The 21,277-nt window shown below is 48.7% G+C and overlaps 1 protein-coding gene across 5 annotated transcripts in view; it reads left to right on the forward strand.

Annotated features, from left to right (window-relative positions):
- The window catches only part of ZFHX3 (zinc finger homeobox 3), a 255,495-nt gene that overhangs the window by 71,258 nt on the left and 162,960 nt on the right, over nt 1-21,277 (forward strand). For 3 of the 5 annotated variants that reach the window (XM_070770839.1, XM_070770840.1, XM_070770838.1), the window contains one exon: nt 16,100-18,891. The exons of the other annotated variants lie outside the window; for them this stretch is intronic. In XM_070770839.1, coding sequence (XP_070626940.1) covers nt 16,146-18,891 — 2,746 coding nt within the window. In that variant the 5' untranslated portion in view covers nt 16,100-16,145. The remainder of the gene's footprint in view (nt 1-16,099; nt 18,892-21,277) is intronic. 5 annotated transcript variants of the gene reach the window in all.

Raw genomic sequence — 21,277 nt, forward strand, 5'->3', positions numbered from 1 at the left:
TTATTCTCCAAAACTCCCAGGACCATGTCATGAACAAAAAGGAGGGTCTATTGAGGGGCATGGCTTGGTCACATGGAAGCAGGAGTGTGGGACAGGCCAGTCCTAACACCTCTGGGTAAGGCTTGGGGATGGTGAACCCAAGTACCTGAGGAGAAGCAGTGCTCGTGTGAAGGCTGGTTCAGTGGTTCTGGCAGTTTTTCTTAAGTTGTTTGGGGCACAGCATGCTTTCCTCCTGGGTCATCAGGAAATCTCAGACATTCCTAAGTTTCCTTTAGGAATCTGACTCTCCCTTTAGGTTCCTGACTCCCATGTAGGTTGAGGATGAGACCCTTGAGAGAGATGAGCATGGCAGGGGTGTGGGGAGGGGTTATGGTATCCCCAGCACCCAAGGGGCTTAGGGCAGTCGCGCAACTTGCCAAACCATGTGTGGCAGCAGTTGAACCATGTTTTTAAATGCAGTGGACATCAGAGGTCGTCACAGGCCGCCTCTGGTTCATAGAAGGACAGATTCTGGCCTTAGAGCAGGAAGGCTCAGGAATGTGGGGAGCGGTGGTAACCCGGATAACTGTGTTGATACTGTGAATCCGGCAGCACGTGGAGTTCTGCGCCTCCTCCAGCTAGCACCCTGCCTGGATGGTCACCACTGTCCAGGTTCTTATTTTGCATTTCTGGCCTCTAATGAGAGCAAGCTAGCCGCTGTGCATATTGTAGGCACTTGGTGACCATCTGTTGTGTGAACGGATAAAAATCGTTAGAGCAGCCAGCGAGTTTTTGGCCAAGCATGATTCACAGGGGTTTAAAGCTAAGAGCACCAGGGCCAGAACCCCAGCAGCCTCTTCACTGTCATGGCCTAAGAGATGGGCCTGTTAACCAGCCAGGTTGGGTACCCCCATCTCAGCATGGCTTAACGCTGGGGCCTTCTGGAGCTGTGGGAACAGTTTTCGTCAACTTATTCTGGCACTGCCTGGGATTAGGGCTGCTGGCTGGAAGTTTTGAGGGGACAACCCGAGCTCTAGGGGGGAGAGGACAGAGGGTGTCACTTCAGAAGGATGCTGAAGTTCTTGACGTCAACATGCGTTTTTCATGTGTCTGTGTGTTTGTATATGTTTCTTTGCTTTTTTTTTTTAATTATTTTTTAATTGAAGGATAATTGCTTTATAGAATTTTGTTGTACAGTTATATTTCTATCCTCTCATCTCAGACACTTAGCACAAGGTCTTGATCTACATTGATCACTTTTTATGACTTGAACTGGCAATTCCCCGCCAGGGATCAGACCTAACCAGGGTGTTCAGGAAACCATTAAGGAAAAATACATAACCACACTCATTCCCAGACTCAATTGTTTGGTCGTAGCAGTGCCTGGATAAGAGACTTTCCAGCATGATTAAGCCACGTCCTATTTAACGTGGCCTCGACGATTGTTCACAGCAGCCACTGACCCAAGAGCAGCGCCTGGAGCAGTGAGAAGAGAAAGTCCATCTGGGCCACTTGTGCTGAGCTTGTGAGGGCGTCATTGTTACCCGCTTCAGGTGGCTTCTGGAAGGCTAAGGCAGCGCAAACTCTTTGGATCCTTACGTTTGAAGAAGGAATTTTCCTTTGTTGATGTGCCTCATTCCCAGGGCCACTTTTTGAAGTGGCTAGTGGTAAATACGTCTCAATCCGTTTTTCTTGATTAAAAGTAATGGTGCAAATAATTGGCTTTCTGATTACCACTTGGGATGGAGAAGGGGCTCTGAAGAGTAGGGCACACATGTCAGTTTCACTGCCCCTACCCCTGCCACCCACACACCCCGCCACCCAACACCCGGTTGGGTTTTAAGCTTCAGAGTTTGGAAGTTCTTCACATACACTCAGAGGGCGAACAGAACCCGTACCCTCTTCAGTCCGTCTTGAAGTCCGCCGAGGTCACCATGGCTGCTGGTCCACTTGGCCGTAAGGGAAGGAACTGCCAGGGGCCAGGCCGGACAGCCTCCATCCCTGCTCCATTTAGTGGTGCCTCTTGCTCCCTGCTGCTTGAAAAGCTGTTTATGCTAACGAGCCAGGGAAGATCTGAAGCCCGCGCGGTGCCTGCACTGGTGAGAGGCCCTGTGTGTGTGTTGCCCCATTAATGAGTCTTCGAAGGGCAACCCTTGTTTGTTTTGTCCTGGTGCCAACTCCGGAGCCTTGTGCCAGAGCGCGCTGCCGATGGGGAGCCCGCCATGTGGCTTTCTTCCTGCTGAGAGGAAAACACACTCCTTTTTCAGAGAGTCATTTTGGAGATGCACGTCGAGGGGGACATTCCTTCCCCAAGGCCACCTCTCACCTGGCCCTTGCCTGGCTTCCTGACCATCCCAGCGCGACCATGTCCGGTGTGGAGCCCTTGCCCTCGCCTGGCTTCCTGACCATCCCAGCATGACCATGTCCAGTGTGGAGCTTGTGGAGAGCAGAAGTTCCTCTGCCAGGAAGGCTGCATGGGGTTTCCCAGGTGCTGCTGCAGGACCAGAGAAAGGCAGCTCACAGGTTATTCCTTTGTTCTCACAGATCAGATCTGTGTAGAAGAAAGCTCGAGGCCCATGGCTGCTTCTATCCCATCCCAGAAACAGCACGTGCAGAGAATCTGCCCAAGTCAGTCTCTCTTGCGTCTGTGCAGCCTTGAACCCCTGCAGTTTCTCCTGTGATTCAAATTAAAAGTTCCGCTGATCAATCACTAGTTCCTAAGAATTCAGGAACCAGTGGACTCATGGTCCTCTTCTACTCAAGAGCACAGATGGCTTTATAACCCTTTCCACAAGGAAAACACTTTGTCCATACCCGACTCCCCTCATTCTGTCCCCCAAACCCAGATAGTTAGGGGTTTGCTTGGCTTTCTGGATTTCTGTCTCCTTGACCAGTCTATTTAGGATGACTGGAATGAGGGCTGCCCCTGTAGATTTCAAATCTCCCAGATTATTTGGAATAGGAAATAATAAACCACAAAATACTGAAATACTCAAGTGTTGTACCTGAACCTCCAAATGAGGAGGAATGGGTCTTTGGTGGTCAATTATTTGTAATGTTGAGATCAGCGCTCTCCCACTAATACTATTTAAGATGTCTCAGAGAGAGTGCTCTTAATCAAGTTTTTACTACCTGCTTCGCACTGTGCTGGGAGGTGAACAGAATTATAAGCTGATTTTCGCCTTCAAGCAGCTTATAGTCCATTGGTAGAGATAGAAGTAACCCAGGTGGTACAAGGAGAAACTGTTTTAGTGTCAGTGTCCTGGTGATTACTGTTGGAGTTCAGCGAGGAGAAATACTTTGGTGGGTTTGAGTGATCTGTCGTTGTTGTTCATTCACTACGTCGTGCCTGACTCTGCGACCCCCATGGACTTCAGCACGCCAGGCTTCCCTGTCCTTCACTGTCTCCCCGAGTTTGCTCAAACTCATATCCATTGAGTTGATGATGCCATCCACCCATCTTGTCCTCTGTCGCCCCCTTCCCCTTCTGCCCTCAATCTCTCCCAGCATCAGAGTCTTTCCCAGTGAGTCCATTCTTCACATTAAATGGCCATAGTACTGGAGCTTCAGCATCAGCATCAGTCCTTCCAGTGGATATTCTGGGTTGATTTCCTTTAGGATTGATTGGCTTGATCTCCTTACTGTCCAAGGGACTCTCCAGAGTCTTCCTCTAGCACCACAATTTGAAAGCATCAATTCTTTGGTGCTCAGCCATCTTTATGGTCTGACTCTCACATCCATTGATGACTATCAGTAAAAACCATAGCTTTGACTACGTGAACCTTTGTCGGCAAAGTTATGTCTCTGCTTTTTATTACGCTGTCTAGGTTTGTCATAGCTTTTCTTCCAAGGAGCATGCATCTTTTAATTTCTTGACTGCAGTTTGAATGATAGGAGGGGAGTTTTATTGCCTCTGTGAAACTGGAGCTTGTGCTTTTTAAGGGACGTCCAAGGTTTGGATGAATGTTGAGGAAGAGAGAGGCCATCCACAGGGTGAGGGGCTGCAGAAACGGAGGCAAGAATGTGTTGATGGGGTTGAGACTCTGCTGTCGGAGAAGTGAGAGCTGGCTTGATTCATAGTGTGGGGTTGATTTTAGAGTGTGTTAAAACCAGTGTGGGGAGCATCTGTTTGAATATTTTGGCAACTGTCTTTTGCGTGGGAAAGGCACTGGGTGAAGATGACAGCAAGAAGACTGGGATGATCTTTCCTTTCTGTTTTCTGGAATCAAAGATGGTACCAAGAGTTCCATCCAGAGAGCCCAGGGCAGTCGGCAAGGGGCAGTACCGCTTGGACATGTCGAGCCACGCCAAGTGTGGCGTGATGGGAGGCCAGCCACTTGCAGACATCTTGTGGTCCACTGAAAGTCTGAGACGCACATTCAGGTGATAAGTCAGGAATGGAGAGTTTTGCTTTGGGAATCAACTCATAATTTCAGTCATTGAAACCACAGAAGTAGTTAAGGTAGTTGATATACAGAGATAAGAGCAGAGAACCAAGGGAGGTGGTGAAGTATGATGCTGGTTAATTCTATAGAACAGAGAGGAGAGATTTCTGGGGGTTAACATAGTACGGCATTTTATTAAGTAACTGGACAAGTGCACCCACATGTGGTTAGAGACGTAGGAGGAAAGCTGGAAAGCCATGTCAGAGAAGCAAGGCGGGGAAAAGACTGCAAGGGGACAGTCAGCAGTTCTGAATGCAGGGGAGATGGAAGAAGATGAGAGGAAAAGAGGCTACCCTGAGAAGGGCATTGGTGACCTTGGAGAGGGAGCTGCATCTTGGAGACACGGGGCCTTCTAACACCCCTTCCTGCAGAAACAGTGTCTAGCACCTCCTCCAGAGAGCCTGAGCCTGTGTTCTGGGGTCGGGGGGTGGGCTGGCTTCTGTGTGTATCTTCACTCGGGTCTACGTTTGGGTCTGCTGTGCAGCAAAGCTTGAGAACTGCTAATACGATGCAGTCTAGCTCTCTGTAAGCACGTAGAGCTGGTGGAGTCACCTGGCTTTAGAAGATCAGTGATGGGAAAGTGAGGCCGTGGACGCAGTCCACTTGTTGAAAGGAGTTGAGCCCTGAGGGAAGGACAGAGCAGTGTCATGTGCCTTGACGATGTGAACAGTCAGGTTCCCGTTCAGAAGCTTACGTGGGCGTGGAATGTGGTAGCCTGGCAAGTGGGAGGGGGATTGGCCAGCAAAACCCTACGAAGCCCTCTTAGTAATCATCATGGAAAGGACAATACACCCCTGCTGTAGGAATAACAGGCAATTTACAAAAGAAATAGCCAGTAAGTATCTGCAGATGGGTTCTCTTACTGGCAAAAAATGGAAGTGAGAATGAAATGCCATTTCTTGCCTGCCAAATTGGCAACTTTTTTTTTTTTTTAAAGCAAAATAATACCCACTATTGATGAAGGTGCAGGAAAATTGAGGCTCTTGTGCCAGTGAGCATGTGTTGGAAAGGCTTTCCTAGAGGGCCGCTTGGCCTATGCCAGGCAGCCTGAAATATTCCTAGCTTTTGAGCCAGCAGTTACACTTCCAGAAATATGTCCCACGGAAATAGAGATGGAACGTTATGGGTGAAAGCCTAGGTTTTAAAGTAGGAAGGAAGGCTTATGGTTTCAAAGGTTGACTTTGGTAGTATGTAACTTGTATAAGGTATTAACATTTAACCCTCTAGGCCTCAATTTCCTCATCTGTAAAATGGGCTGTTGAAAGGATCGAAGGATATAATGTCTTTTTAAAAAGTTCTTAGAACCGTGCCTGGCCCTACTAAGTGGGTAGTAATTGAGCTACTGCTTATTTTTATTATTTTGTTATTATATGTGCAGAAACATTTGTGAAGAGTTTACTGCTGTGCAGCATAAACAGCAAAATATTAAGGATTGCTTAAATGTCCAGTAATTATGAATTATGCTGTGTCCGTAAGATGCAATATCTATGTAGCCATTAATTCTAACCTATGAAGGATATTTCATGTCCTAGGAGCACTTCAATGCCTAAATTAAGTTAAAGGGGCAGTCTACTTAAGGAGCAGTGTGATCTGAGGTTGGTAAAGATCTGTAACTATAAAAATGAAGAAGGAAAAAACCTAAAAACTTCATACCTCCCGGTGGCTCTCTGGCCAGTAATACTGTAGGTGGTTTTTATTTCAGATATTGAGTTTTTCTACAGATACCCCAAGTTTTTAAAAATACTGTGTTCATGCTGCTTTAGTCAGAAGACATTATTTAAAATAAGTCTTAACATCATGAAACGCCAGATTGAAACTCTTAACGGGCCAGATGGTACATTTTACATCATTTCCTAACTTTTGCTCCACAGCCCAATAGGAGAAATGGAGAGATCAGAAACGGGATCTTTCGAGATGGATTTTTAGGAAATTGGAATTGAAAAGTTTTGGGCGCTGGCACAGAAGACATTGAAGTAGATGTTCACACTTAGTGGGGAAGGTATCCAGTTTGCGGAGAAAGCACTGGAGGTTGGGCGAGGATGGAGGGGCAGATGATCCAAGTGGGAAGTTCAAGGGGCTGTATTTGCTAGAAGGAGGGGCTGCTTCACATCTGGGAGGGGGATCCATGCATTATGGTGAATAAATTCAGGTCAGGAGAGAACCATTCAGGCCAGTAATGGACAAAGGATACTGGCCCGTTGTTCTCAGGATATGGGAGAGAGGTTTCAGGGTAGACACTGAAGGAAGTACCTAAGTGTTGGATAAAATATTCATATAGCTGGTTAAAATGCCCCCAATTCTGCCTCCCCCCCCCCTTTTTTTTTAAAGAAAAACACAGAATCAGTAAAAACTGAGTGGTTTCACTTTTCATTACTGTATTATGGGTTTGGTCGTTTTTGAACTTTGGGTGTGTCTCCATACATAGTAACAAATCTGTTCCAGTAAATACCAGCTCCTCTCTCCAGACACCCACAGCCTGGCCTGTTAGACCTGGCTCTGCTGCGGATCTCGGGACTCTCTCCTCCTCCCCTGCATGACTCTGTCAGAGCCAGAATATCGCGGTAGTTGTGGATTCCCTGCAGAATGGACTGAGCTAGCAGTTTTCACTTCTAGGCTGATTTATGTTCACGCTGGAAAGAGCACAGATGCAGTTATTAGCAAACATGAAGCCCAGGGCCTGGACGATTTTCTGGGCCTTCCGGGCAGTGGTCCTCTTGCAACACAGGAGACCTGTTCCAGCACGTGTGTGTTCCCTGATCTCGCCATAGTTACAGAATGATTCTCAAGGCTACAGGGAAATAGCTACCAAGAGGATGGAATCTCGCCTATTTATGGTTTAACACTTACTGACTTACACGCAGCAGCAATATACAAATACTGTTGTGTAAAGCACAGAATGGAATTGGATATGATTCTTCAGTGGATTCCAGGCTAAACAGTTGAGGGTATTATTTCTTTGCCCCTTGAATGTGGTTTCTACTTATCTCCAAACCTAGGTTACCCTTGGTGCTCGCTCTTTTTTTTTTTCTTAGACCGTGGGGATAGTTTATTCATCATTGTGTATCTTGCTAACATGTTGTAGTCTGTGTTAAGCGATACCCACTCTCTGTAGGTTGCTGGATTTCTTGCTTTCCGTGGTGGCTATCCTTACCATTATATTTAGAATTGCTCTTCACCAGGTTAGGGAAATCTGTCTTGAATCAGGATGCCTCAGTAAATAGGTTTCAGCATGTGTTACTTGAAATCCTGCCTGAATTAGAATGGCCATTTGTCTTCTCCAACCAGGGAGTTCTAGCTAGAACCTTTTGGGTGAAGAAAGGGAAGACCAGTTTTCTCTATCTGTCTGCACCTCCCCGTCGAAGCCTCCCTCCTGTCATGAAGCTGTGCCAGGAATGGATTTCAAATGAAGATAAGGGTGGATGATCAGGCTGGGTTGGCTGTTTGTCAGTATTTTGGGGAGATTCAACACATAGAGTTCCCACACTGGACAATTTTTTTTTCTTTTTCATTTAACGTAATTTCAGATGTACAAGAAAGTTATAAAGATAGAATAGAGAATTCTCACATATATTTCATCCAGTCCTCTCCCATGTTATTAATACCATTTTCTCCCTTCTGTGTGTTTGTCGTCATGCATGTTTGCACAGAGACACGCTCTCAAACATGTATTTGCTAAGCAGTTCGAAAATGGAGACAGCATGCCCTGCTGCTAAGTTGCTTCAGTCGTGTCCGACTCTGTGCGACCCCATAGATGGCAGCCCACCAGGCTCCCCTGTCCCTGGGATTCTCCAGGCAAGAACACTGGAGTGGGTTGCCATTTCCTTCTCCATTACCTCTAAATGGACCTGTGCCTATTTCTTAAAAACAAAGATACTCTTTTATATAACCACACTGCAGTTATCAAAATTAGTAACTAACATTCATCTACCACTATTTCCCAATCTACAGACCTTAATCAGATTTTGCAAAGTTGTCCCAACCGTGCCCTTTATTTGGGAAAAGTCCAGATTCTGTGTTTTGTTCATTGGTCACGTCTCTTTAGTCTAACTCTTTAATCTGAAACAGTGTGTCTTTCTGCCTCCTGACACTGACATTTCTGAAGAGCCTAGGCCATTAGACTGTCCCCGGTTTGGATTTGCCTGCTGTTCTCTCATGATTAGACTTGGGTTTTGCATTTTCGGCAGGCATGTCACAGAAGAGATGTCACGTTCTTCTTAGTGCATCCTCTCAGGAGGCACAGGATGGCTACTCGTCTCATTCTTGGTGAGCCTCACTTCGACCACGTGATGAAGGCAGGTGGTGCTGCCAGGCTTCTCCAGTGTAAAGTCACTGTTTTTTCCTTCTGTAATTAATAAGTGTCTTGTGGGGAGATTCTTTGAGACTGTAAATATTCCTGTAACTACTCAAACTTTCACCCACTGCTTTTCGTATTCATTGATTCTTTGCTGAATGGGTTACTACTATGATGATGGTTACCAGATGGTATTGTTCTAACTTTATCATTCCCTCTGTATTTGTTAGTGGGATTTCCACCCTAAGCAAGAACTCTGCTTTCTGCCACATTAAAAAAAAAAAATTACCAAAGTATGGAATCATGGATTCTAATTTTATATATTGGGTTGTAATCCTTTACTCTCATGTAACTTTCTTGCTGAAATTGTCCCAAGCTCGGGCAGTGAGAGCCCCTGCAGATGCTCCTGAGCCTTTGGGCACACTCTTCATTCAATCCTAGAGCACTTCCTTATGTCCTGCCTCAGAGAGGTGCTCCACACTCATCTTGCGCTCTCCCTGCCCCAGCCCAAAAATTGGCCGGCTCTCCAAGGAGACCTGCTTCCATTTAGAGGAGGAGGGTTGCACCAGACATTTCTTCAGTTTAGAGGAAAAGAAGGAGTGTGTCCAGGGATCATTTATTTTTTTCCTCTCTCAAAGTGTTATCATTTCTCCCAATACGTTAATTTCCCCCGTGGTTTTATTAAGCACCTGTTACATTGTGGATGTGAAAGATACAGAGATAAATGAGACAGGGATCTTGCTCTCCAACTGCTCATAGCCTCATGGCAGAAATAGACAAGTCAACATATCATTACAGCATTGTGATAACTCTAGAATTGCAGTGTGTCACCATATGCAAAACTAGGATCACAGAGGAGGAGGTTAAAGCTGATAAAGCTGACTGAATAACCCAGTGGGTCACCAGGAATGAGTAGAATCTTCACCTTTTAAATGACCCAAGAGGCTGCCTGATGTGGAACCTTCTGGCTATAGCAAAATGCCCTTCTCCACGCATGAAACCAGGGTCAGCATTCCACTTGGGAACTCTAATTAATCCAGAGAAAGATTTTTGTTTATATTGAATTGAACTCTATTTTTTAAATAAATCACCCCTCATTTACTCCTAGTTAAACCCTAAAGCTCAGTAGAAGACATGGAACTAATCCTCATTGTATGTGGCAGGCAGGGCTTCGCATGGTTGAAGATGGTTGTCTTGCCCTGCAATGGGAACCTTGATTTTTTTTTTTTGCTCTTGAGCTGATCATGGTCAGCCATTCATTAGTCAGTACACCTCTTACCAGATTCCCCCACATGGCTCATAACATTCTTCATGCAGTTAGAGAAAACGAGAGGGCTGTGATTCTGCTCAGTTGGAACAGATAGAGGCACCCCTGTAGCCCAGAGGCCGCATCTACATCTTTGGCCACTGTGTCAGCTTTAGGCTGCTGCTGAATTTGTAGTGAAGGAACACCTCCAGGTATGTTTTTTGTTTTTTGCATGAACTCCTGTTAATCCAAGTCCCTTTAATTCCCTGTTGGTTTTACTGCTTGCTTGAACTTAAATACAAGTCTTCCTATTTCTCTTTTCAAAATTTCATCTTGTTTGTTTCAGCCTGTTGTTCCAACTTACCGAGATTTGTTTTAAAAAAGTCTTGATTCCACCATTTAGCATGTTAGTCCCCTCAATTGATGTATGTGCTTGGTCTCGTCCACCCCTAAAGTTGTCGATTTAAGTGAAGGGAACCAGGGATAAGGCAGGACTTTAAGGCATGTCCCTAGACACATTGACCTTTGAGTGGGTACTTTAGGTAATAACATCTTCCAGCTATAAGAGCGGGCAGACTTTATTATCTGAAAGACATTTCATCCCCTAGATACACAGAAATGATAAACTTTGGGATACATTATTAAAATCAAAAAGGACCCTCTACTGCGTTTCTCAGATCGTTGAGTCTAAGTGAAGCTATTCTCCAGTTTATTTTATGTGAATTTTCTTACTGAACCTACAGCTAATTGCTGAGTCCTCAGGACCTTTTGTCCCCCAGATGCTATTCAACAACTGTTGACTCTTCTTCTAAAACTGTGAGGAACTTGCAGTATATAATCTATAACACATCCTTTTAAACTTAATATATATACTTTATCCAAAATGATGATACACATCTTCCTCTCCTTTCTCTTGTTTTATATTACTTCTGAGTGCTTTTTCGCCATTTAACATTATATTTATTTGTTTGCGGTCTTTCCCCACAAGAATGTAAGCTGATTCCTATTGTTGATTCTCTGAGTATCTGACATATAATAGGTGGACAGTAAATGCTGAGTTAATGGATGAATACATTTTTTGATCTATAGTTTCTGGAACTGCTTTTTTTTTTTTCCTTGAAAGAAGTCAAGATAATGGGCCTTTTATCCCTTCTTTCCTGTGTGAAGATATCCAAGTAGGAGAGTGCATTTTGAACTCTCATCTCCTCTATCATTCCCAAGTTTAAAAAAAAAAAAAAAGGAGGGAGAAATGTGTCTGTGAACTGGTAGTGTTCCTTTCCACAGTCATCCTGATAGCCCATGATCTTGGAACAGACCCTGGTACCTAAAGATTGAATGCGACTGTCAGATGTGCTGAAGTTCTCTTTGAGAAATAGATATTAAAGTAAAACAGAGAAGATGGGACTTCACCGGTGGTCCAGTGGTTAAACTTTGCACTCCCAATGCAAGGGGTACAGGTTAGATCCCTGGATGGGGAACTAAGATTCCGAATGCCACATGGTGGGGCAGAAAAAAAAGAGAAATAACTAAAAAAAAAAGACAAGAAAACATAGTAGAATGGCTAAGAACACAGGCTCTACAGCAAGATTATGGTTTTGTCATTTAGGCTTTCATTTGTTATTTGACAAACATTATGTCATTTGTCATTTAGGTCAAGCGACCTGAGTTTTCCCAGCCTCAAAATGGGGCTAAAAATAGCACCCATCTTCTGGAATGTTCTAAGCATCCAGGTGGTGTTGGGCCCACAGGCCTTACCATGATGCCACACTCAAGAAGTGATGGCTTCCCTTCAGATGGTTTTCATTTTTAAAAAGCTTTGGGAAAAAAGGCACAGAGTAGGACATGAGGTCGCCTATAACCTCATCCCCTAGCAATTACCTCTGTAAAATTTTTTTGCATAAATCTCACGGATTTCCACATGCAGAACCTAATTAGGCTTTGTTCACTCAGCATCCTGTGTGATCATTTCCCACCCACCCCTGTACATAGTTTCTTTTAAAAGTGATATTTTATACCATCCTATGGAATGCTATGCACTGTAATTTAGAAAATACCTTGTTTCTCCAGATTATTGCCATCTTTTTTTTTCCTGTTACAAACATTGTGATGAATAATCTTCTATCTCTGCGTATCTTGGATTGTTTCCTGAAACAGGGGAATTGCTGAGTCAAAGGGCACGTGCATTTTTGAGGTTTTTGACACCCACTGCCAAATCGCTTTCAGGAAGGTGGTGCTCACTGAAGTCCCCCTCCAGCAGAGCAGGGAACCCCCAGGAGCCCGCCCATTCACTTCTCTCTGGTGATGCTGCATGGGTTATTCACAGAGGCAACAGTTTCTCCCATCTCTCTCTCTCTGTTTTTCTTTTCTTTCCCCCTTTGTTTCTTTTCTTGGTTTTCTGCCAGACAGCCTTTTGTGAAAGGACCGCCTAATTAACCCTGTGCTAATTAACAATTTAAAATTACACAGTGCGACTGTTGGTGTTTAATTCTCCAGGAGCTGGAGCAACAGCAGAGCCCCCTCCCCTTCCTCATAGCTGCACCCCCTGTAACTTCACCAGCTTCCCTGTAACTGTTGCATGGAGCCCTGGCCTGTCTCCTTAAGGGAGAGTGATAAAGCTGTCACATCACGTCTTCTCAGTTGAAAGAGGGAGATGGATGACTTTGTTAATGGGGGGCCCCCGGGATAACAGGGTGGAGTCTTACCATTTTTTAACCGTCTTTAAAAAATAAAAGACTGAGACTGGCAAAAATGCAGAGGTTTTACAGGTAGGTTTGAGGAAACTGTAACAGTGAGAGGACCAAGAATGGGGGAGGGGTTCCTGATGAAAATGTTAGAACTTTTCTCCACAAGAGGACTTCTCAAATGGCAGACGAAGGTGCTCAGCAGAGAGAGTGCGAGTGCTAGGTCCCTCCCTTTAACTCTCTTACTGAAGAGGATGTGCTCTGTTGAAATCTAACTAAATTCTTAAAACCACCACCACCAAGAAAAAAAAAGAACCACCCATGCTGAGTCCAACACTGGCGGTCTTGTGTTTAAAGGGGATTCGAGGGTGCAGATGGCTGGAGAGGAGCAGGCAGCCAGAAGGGGTGAGGGTTTATGGTGTGTGAGCCAGCCCCAGCCATACCGAAGGATGAGGAAGGGGTGCAGAGCTGGATGGGGGGCCGCCTATAAGAGCACAGGGACCCGCTGGGTTCCCAGGCTGCCCTCTATAACTGAAGATCATTGATTTTACGGGAAACCATGTTTACAGACAGAGTGCTGATCGACCTCGAGTTGACTTCTGTCTCCTTAAGTAAGAACTACCTTTTTCTTATTGACTGGCTGATAAACAGAGCGAAAGGAACTGCTGGCCCAGTGGGAAAGGCCTCAGATCCTGGGGCCCAAAGGTGGGGCAGCGTTAAGAGATTCCTGCATCTCTGTGCTCTGGTCCCCTTCTCCCCCCCACCCATCCCTGCACCTCCCAGGGACTGGTGAGTGAGCCCAAGATTGACCCTGCCTGGTTACCTGGCAGCATAGGCTCCAAGCGCAGAGGAGCAGTGATCTGTCATAAAGCAGAGTGTCTCATTCAAGCTTCAGTAATGCACAGCCCCTGGGGATGGTATTAAAAATGCAGATTCTGATCTGGGGTAGGGCTGAGAGCCTACATTTTTCACAGGCTCCCTGGTGAAGACAGGCTCTTTGGCCCCGAACCACACTTGGCTTAGCAAGGTGGCAAGAGCTGCCTGCTTACCCTGGCCAGCAGGCACTGACAGGAAGCCCAGAGCAGGTGCTTGGGATCCCGAGCAGGCTCCGTCTTTCCCATCAGCATCTCAGTGGGCTGTTGCCCCCTTGCGAATGAGGGGTCCCCTACATGTGCCCCCTCATGGGGCAAGTGTCACTGCCACAGGATATCTGTCTTTGCCCACAAGGTCATCTTTTCTTGACATCTTTTGCTGAGGAATAGAAAACAAAGTTGGGTGACTTTTTAAAAGTCCCAGTCCCTTAACCAGATGATTTGTGGAGGAGGAGGAGGAAGAAGAGAGCAGAGCAAGAAAAGCCCACCAATTAATTGGTAAACGCTTTGCAGGTTTCTCAGCCCAGTCCAGGCTGGAGAAGAGATTGGCTTTGCTGTCAATACACAAGTCCCTGGTGAAGCATCAAAGCTGTTCTCCTTTATCAATCGTGGCCTCCCCTTCCCGCATGTTCCTGTAACTTACCAAGCATTTATGACATTGATTTTACAATCGGGCTGTTAACCCTCCCGCCTCTTCAGGCCTGCCAACCTTTTTGGCCCAAGCTGTCAATCAGATATCATCCAGCCAATCACACACGTCCTTAGGGAAGAGCCACCTTGGATTCTCACCTGTATCCCAACTGAGCCTTATGAGGATGTCTTATCGCATTTGCTGTTTGGTTTGGTTTAGTGTAGTTGTGTTTGTTTAAAATCAATATATCTTTTCTAAGGCACACGAAACTTTGTTGTAGTGGAATTTGAGGTTATAAGCTAAGAGCTGGTGTGTGTGCATGTGCGTGCTTGTGTGTTAACAAACAAAATATGACACGTTCTTCCAAAAAGTTGTTTCTCCTGAAACTTCTGGTAAACCTGCTTTCCCCATCTTTTCCCGAGAGGGAGCTCTTGGTTCACTGTGCAGTCGAGAATCAAGCAATGAAAAAAAGAATGGGAAGATGGAGGCGGGGGTTGGGGGGAACAAACCTAGCCAAAATCTTCATGCTGTGTGTGAATGAGATGGTGGGTGGAGAAGCAGCCAAGTGTTCTCCAGGAAGGAGGCGTGGCAGGGAGGGTGGCCTGGGATTCACAGCGAGCACTCTTGAAAACCTTGCGAGGCGCTGAGTCTCCTGTAGGAGCGGGGCCGGACAGAAGAAACGCTCCTGTGATATTGTTGCCACAGGAGCAGAGCAGAGGCAAGCGATCTAATGTCTCCCTCCCCAGGGACATGAGGTCTCAGAGGGCAGATTGAGCTCAGTGGCACTTTGGAGTCGGAAACGGAAAAGCCCCAGGGCTGAAGGACAGCTGCTTGGGTAACGACTAATAAGTAAGAGGCAGGTGTGGAACTGGGGCTGGCGGAGCCCAGCTGCCATCTCGGCTCGCTGTGAGATCCTTGACAGCAGAACCCCCCTAGTCAGTGGTGAACGCGCTCCATCCAGGCAGGGCGAGATCCTCCCTGCAGGCGGCGGACTCAGCCCACTGAGAGTCTGGGTGGATCTTCCTAGAAACATCCCGCTCATGTTTTGCATCTCTGTATTTTGAGTCTGAAGCCAGCTGAGTCACAAGCAAGTGTGTTCTGTGGGTTGTGGGGAGGAGATAGGAATTGAGAACACCACCTTTCTCAGCATCCCAGTGGCATTGGAGTCATTTCTTAGATCTAGGGCCTCAAGTTTTACTACTTGTAAAATGAGACAGTGTTTTCAAGACTGGGACAGGGTGACTGCAGCCATGGGGCCTTTGAGGGGCTTCACAGAGCTTGCCCAGGCCTGCACACATGCCCTTGACCCTTGCGCCCTCAAACACTTCTCCGTGAATTTCTCAAACTAAAAGTGTGGTCAGTAAGAGCAAGGGCACAACTTCGGTTCTAAATCAAACGGCATGTCCCCACCCAGGTTCATCATCCTTTCTCTAGGGCTGCAAAGTTGTCTTTCTCCTGTCTCTCTGTCCCAGGTGTTCCCCTGGCCCACAGACAGTGTGGGCAACAGGGGTGGCTTTGTGTTGCCCTCTGAATGTGGTGGGACCACCGTTCTGTGTCCCGGAAAGTTGAAAACAAGCCTCCTCCTGATCCCTGCCTGATCGCCGGGCCCTGACTCTAACGCTGTGCTTGCAAAGATCTCAAACTCAAACTGGTCTCCAGGGGTGCAGCAGCTGACAGTCTGAAGACAGAAAGGGCTTCTCCTGACGCCCCTTTCCCCGACACCCCCCTCCTCCTGTGACACCCAGGGGTACCGCCCGCCCGCTAAGCCTGGACGGGGTGGGGCGACGGCCGGGGTCACTGCTGCCCCGCTGTCTCTGTTGTGGGTGTGGAAGACAGAAGCCTGCCAGGGCAGAGTGCTCTGTGCAGGACCTCAGCCTCGGCCCTCCTAACCTCTTTCCTTTCTCTCTCTCTTCCCCCTTCTCTCCCTCCTCTCCCCCTTGCCTCTGCCCTTCAGGTCCGATCCGTACTGGGTGCAATGAAAGCTCCACGCAGGCCTTACCATGGAAGGCTGTGACTCGCCTGTCGTCTCGGGGAAGGACAATGGGTGCGGTATCCCTCAGCACCAGCAATGGACTGAACTCAACAGCACCCACCTCCCCGACAAACCCAGTAGCATGGAGCAGCCCACAAGCGAGAGCCACGGGCCCCTGGACGGCCTGAGGGCCCCCTTCAATGAGCGCCTCGCGGAGAGCACCGCCCCGGCCGGGCCCGCCGCCGAGCCCGCCGCCGCCACCGCCGGCAAGGAGGTCAGCTGCAACGAGTGCTCGGCCTCCTTCGCCAGCCTGCAGACCTACATGGAGCACCACTGCCCCGGCGCCCGCCCCCCGCCGCCGCCGCCGCCCCCGCCCCCGCGGGAGGAGAGCGGCAGCGACAGCAGCGAGGAGGGGGACGAGGAGAGCGACGTGGAGAACCTGGCCGGGGAGATCGTGTTCCAGCCCGACGGCTCGGCGTACATCGTCGAGAGTCTGAGCCAGCTGACCCAGGGCGGGGGCGTGGGCGGCGGCGGGCCTCTGCCGTCGCTCTTCCTGAACTCTCTCCCCTCCGCCGCCGCCGCCTCGGGGGGCAAGCAAGGGGACCCTTCCTGTGCGGCACCCGTCTACCCCCAGATCATCAACACTTTCCACATAGCCTCATCCTTCGGGAAGTGGTTTGAGGGCCCAGACCAGGCTTTCCCGAATACCTCAGCCCTGGCGGGGCTCAGCCCCGTCCTGCACAGCTTCCGCGTATTCGACGTGCGACACAAAAGCAGCAAGGATTACCTAAACAGCGACGGCTCTGCCAAAAGCTCCTGCGTATCCAAAGATGCTCCCAACAACGTGGACCTGTCCAAATTCGATGGCTTCGTGCTCTACGGCAAGAGGAAGCCCATCCTGATGTGTTTCCTGTGCAAGCTCTCCTTCGGGTACGTCCGTTCGTTTGTGACCCACGCGGTGCACGACCATCGAATGACCCTGAGTGAAGAGGAGCGGAAGATTCTTAGCAATAAGAACATCTCCGCCATCATCCAAGGGATCGGCAAAGACAAGGAACCCCTTGTAAGTTTTCTGGAACCAAAAAACAAAAACTTTCAACTCCCTTTAGTTTCCACCGCTAACCTCATAGGCCCCGGACACAGTTTTTATGGGAAATTCAGTGGCATTCGAATGGAAGGGGAGGAGGCTCTCCCCGCCGGCCCCACCGCGGGCCCCGAGCAGCCCCAGGCGGGTCTCCTGACCCCCAGCACCCTCCTGAACCTTGGCGGGCTCACCAGCTCCGTCCTGAAGACCCCCATTACCTCAGTCCCCCTGGGGCCTCTGGCCTCCAGTCCTACCAAATCCTCAGAGGGCAAGGACTCTGGGGCAGCAGAAGGAGAGAAGCAAGAAGTGGGTGATCCGGACTGCTTCTCGGAGAAGGCAGAGCCCGCCGAGGAGGAGGCGGAGGAGGAGGAGGAGGAAGAGGAGGCGGAGGAAGAGGAAGAGGAGGAGGAAGATGAGGAGGAAGAAGAGGAGGAGGAGGGCTGCAAAGGACTCTTTCCAAGCGAGCTGGACGACGAGCTGGAGGACAGGCCCCCTGAGGAGTCTGGGGCCGCTGCAGGTAGTAGCAGCAAAAAGGACCTTGCTCTCTCAAACCAAAGCATTTCTAACTCCCCCTTAATGCCTAATGTGCTCCAGACCCTGTCGAGGGGCGCAGCTTCTACTAGTTCTAATTCCGCTTCTTCCTTTGTTGTCTTTGATGGTGCGAACAGGAGGAATCGTTTAAGCTTTAACAGTGAGGGCGTCAGGGCCAACGTGGCAGAGGGCGGCAGGAGGCTGGACTTTGCTGATGAAAGTGCCAATAAAGACAATGCCACAGCACCAGAACCAAATGAAAGCACAGAGGGGGACGAGGGGGGCTTCGTCCCCCATCACCAGCACGCTGGCTCCCTCTGCGAGCTCGGGGTGGGGGAGTGCCCCTCGGGGAGCGGCGTGGAGTGCCCCAAATGCGACACGGTCCTGGGCTCCTCCCGCTCGCTGGGCGGCCACATGACCATGATGCATTCTCGCAACTCGTGCAAGACACTCAAGTGCCCCAAGTGCAACTGGCACTACAAGTACCAGCAGACGCTGGAGGCGCACATGAAGGAGAAGCACCCGGAGCCGGGGGGCTCCTGCGTCTACTGCAAGAGCGGGCAGCCCCACCCCCGGCTGGCACGAGGTGAGAGCTACACGTGCGGTTACAAGCCTTTCCGCTGCGAGGTGTGTAACTACTCCACAACGACCAAAGGCAACCTCAGTATCCATATGCAGTCTGACAAGCATCTCAACAACATGCAGAACCTGCAGAATGGCGGGGGGGAGCAGGTGTTCAGCCACACGGCCGGGGCGGCGGCAGCCGCAGCTGCAGCGGCCGCTGCCGCGGCCAACATGGGCAGCTCCTGTGGGGCCCCCTCGCCCACCAAACCAAAAACCAAGCCCACCTGGCGGTGTGAGGTGTGCGACTACGAGACCAACGTGGCCCGGAACCTGCGCATCCACATGACGAGCGAGAAGCACATGCACAACATGATGCTGCTGCAGCAGAACATGACGCAGATGCAGCACAGCCGCCACCTGGGCCTGGGCGGCCTGCCCTCCCCGGCCGAGGCTGAGCTCTACCAGTACTACCTGGCCCAGAACGTCAACCTGCCCAACCTGAAGGTGGACAGCACGGCCCCGGACGCCCCGTTCGTGATGAGCGGATTCCAGCTGGACCCCGCCGGGCCCGTGGCCGCCATGACGCCTGCTCTAGGTGAGGCTGCCCCGTGTGTGTCTGTCCTGAGCGATGGGAGTCAAACCGGGGAGGACACGCGCGCAGGCCACGGTCCCCGTTGACTCTGTTGAGTCCCGTGGATCTCATGAACCTTTGCTCTCTTGAGAGTCGTTCTGCACTCTGCTCGAGCATCCAGTCGTCCCTTCTTTTTTTTCTCTAGAATCCCCTGAACTCTTGTGTTGAGCCCATGGACAGTGGTTTGGGTTCAATATGAGACCCAGGTGCCCTCCAGCTCCACGGAGGTGTAGTGAAGTTTGAGTGTTTCCTCTAGTATTTGGCTCTGGGTCAACTTTCCTTCCTGTTCCCATCCCCCCCTTTATCTGTCCCTTTCTTGATTTGAAAAATCGCTACATTTCCTCTCGACTTTCGGGTTCATTAAACAATTATTGAGATGTGCAGGAAAGTATCGCTGTAGTTTTCAGTAGGGACGGTCACCTCTGAAAGAGGATCTGAGGACTGTGGTGTAACTTAATTAAATAAGCCAGGTCTGATTGTGAGCAGACCAGGAGCCACCCAGATATGTCTTCCAAAGTTCTCCAGCGTTGTTCCTGGGATCTTGATGCTTTAAAGAGGCGGGTTCTTTTTATTACCTTGCATGAGTTGCCAGTGATTAGTATAGTTGGGAATCGGTTGACCTGGGGGGCGCCGTGAGGAGTGATGTGATAGATGAGTAATACATAAGTTCTAAAATTGCACATTAAAGAAAGCCTGATTTTAGTATCAGGTCCTGGTTAACGGAGCCTTTGTTGCCATGGAGTACATGGCTTCCTGTTGGAAAACCGTCTCACCCGTTGGCTTCGTTGAGCCAGAATGGGACCAAGAGGACAGGATTTAGATGCCAAAAGCCACGACTCTTCATCTAAAAAGAACTGTGACCACTTCTAGGGAAGAGCTTCTATAGCGAGCAAATGTACAAACCAGTTTCATGAGCACCAGTGTGGTGGTCAGGCCCTGCCTGCCCTAACTACACAAGCGTGGTCTCTGTTCCCTGACCCAGCTAACCTCTTGAGACCAGCAGCAACGTCCTGAATGACACAGGACCCCCTTAATGACATGGGAGTAAGTCGTTCTCGGCAACAAAGCATGAACAAGCACCTTTATCCTAGAATGGCTCAGGTTCACACAGAGGGCTGAACCTCCCCAGCGGGCACATCTTTATTTGTGTGGTCTTTCAGTGCTAATTGCTGCTGATGAGTTATATTTCACGGCATTTAATTTGTTTTTCCTGCCATGCAGTTAAATTTGAATTCTGGCAACTTTAATCTTCTTCTCCGTTTTGGAACATTGACTGGTTGATCCTTTCTTACCAAGCAGTTTGAAGATGTTTTACCCACTGGTCACTCACGGATGCACAGGGATCAGTCATTCTGTTTGTCCAAAGAGTGACCATGGGGGTTGCACACCTATGAGTGGCATTGGTACTCACAAAGATTGTACTGCTTTTAAAGCCTACGGCGGTTGGGGTTTTCTTCATCTGGAGATTTAGAATCTTGGGGAAGCAGGTCTTGGAGTAAATCAAATATAATGTAAGTGGAACGAAGACACAGAAAATGTATGGGTTCATACTGGGTCAAAGTGAAGACTTTTTAATTACCTTGAAAACCAGTAATTCTGACTGAGGCTTGAATTGAGTGGTAGATAAATGGTTTGCTTTTAGCACCCACTGTCTGTGAATCTGCGGGACACTGTACATCATGAGCAGAGGGCAGATGCGAAAGATGACGAAACGGATCCTTGAGTTCTGCACATACATAGAAGATCCAGACTTTATTTCTTAAAGAGAATAGTGTTCTTCCTTCTAAAGACCTTATCCAGGTAGTCACGGAGGGCCCTTGAATTTCCAGCATCACTGCTTGGCAATCGAGGTGAGTCCCTGAACACCTCCCATGCCTGCCTTAAGCCACAAGCACTGTTGAGATGAGGGTGAGAGTCACAAAAATACTTGATGCCAGAAGCCTGCGTGCCTGTGGGAGTGATAGAATGTGTCCACCCGGACCTGTTATTTCAGTCGCGGGACCTCAGCATAAGGCAGCGTAGGAAACAGAGCGTAGCTTTCAGTTCCGTGTGCAGCCCAGCTGATTGGTCCTTAGGCGCGCTAGGAGAAGGCTGTGGGCGTTACTAGGCATTACTGGGCTCTGCAGGGGAAGTAGCAGTTGTGAACTGCACTCCTCCTCACAAAGTCAGTGTTCTCTTCCTCCCTTTGATGGAACCTCCACTGATCCTGGGGACGTGTGCGTTCTAGACACTGTCAAGGAAAAGCTCGGCATCATTGATCTGGTCTGCTTGAATTTGCCTCCATCTGTAGGTGAGATGTTAGGCTTGAGTCCAGATGACCATCCTTCCAGACATCTGTCTGGATTATAGT

The sequence above is a fragment of the Bos indicus genome, chromosome 18 (genome assembly GCF_029378745.1).
Source record: "Bos indicus isolate NIAB-ARS_2022 breed Sahiwal x Tharparkar chromosome 18, NIAB-ARS_B.indTharparkar_mat_pri_1.0, whole genome shotgun sequence".
Classification (NCBI taxonomy): domain Eukaryota; kingdom Metazoa; phylum Chordata; class Mammalia; order Artiodactyla; family Bovidae; genus Bos; species Bos indicus.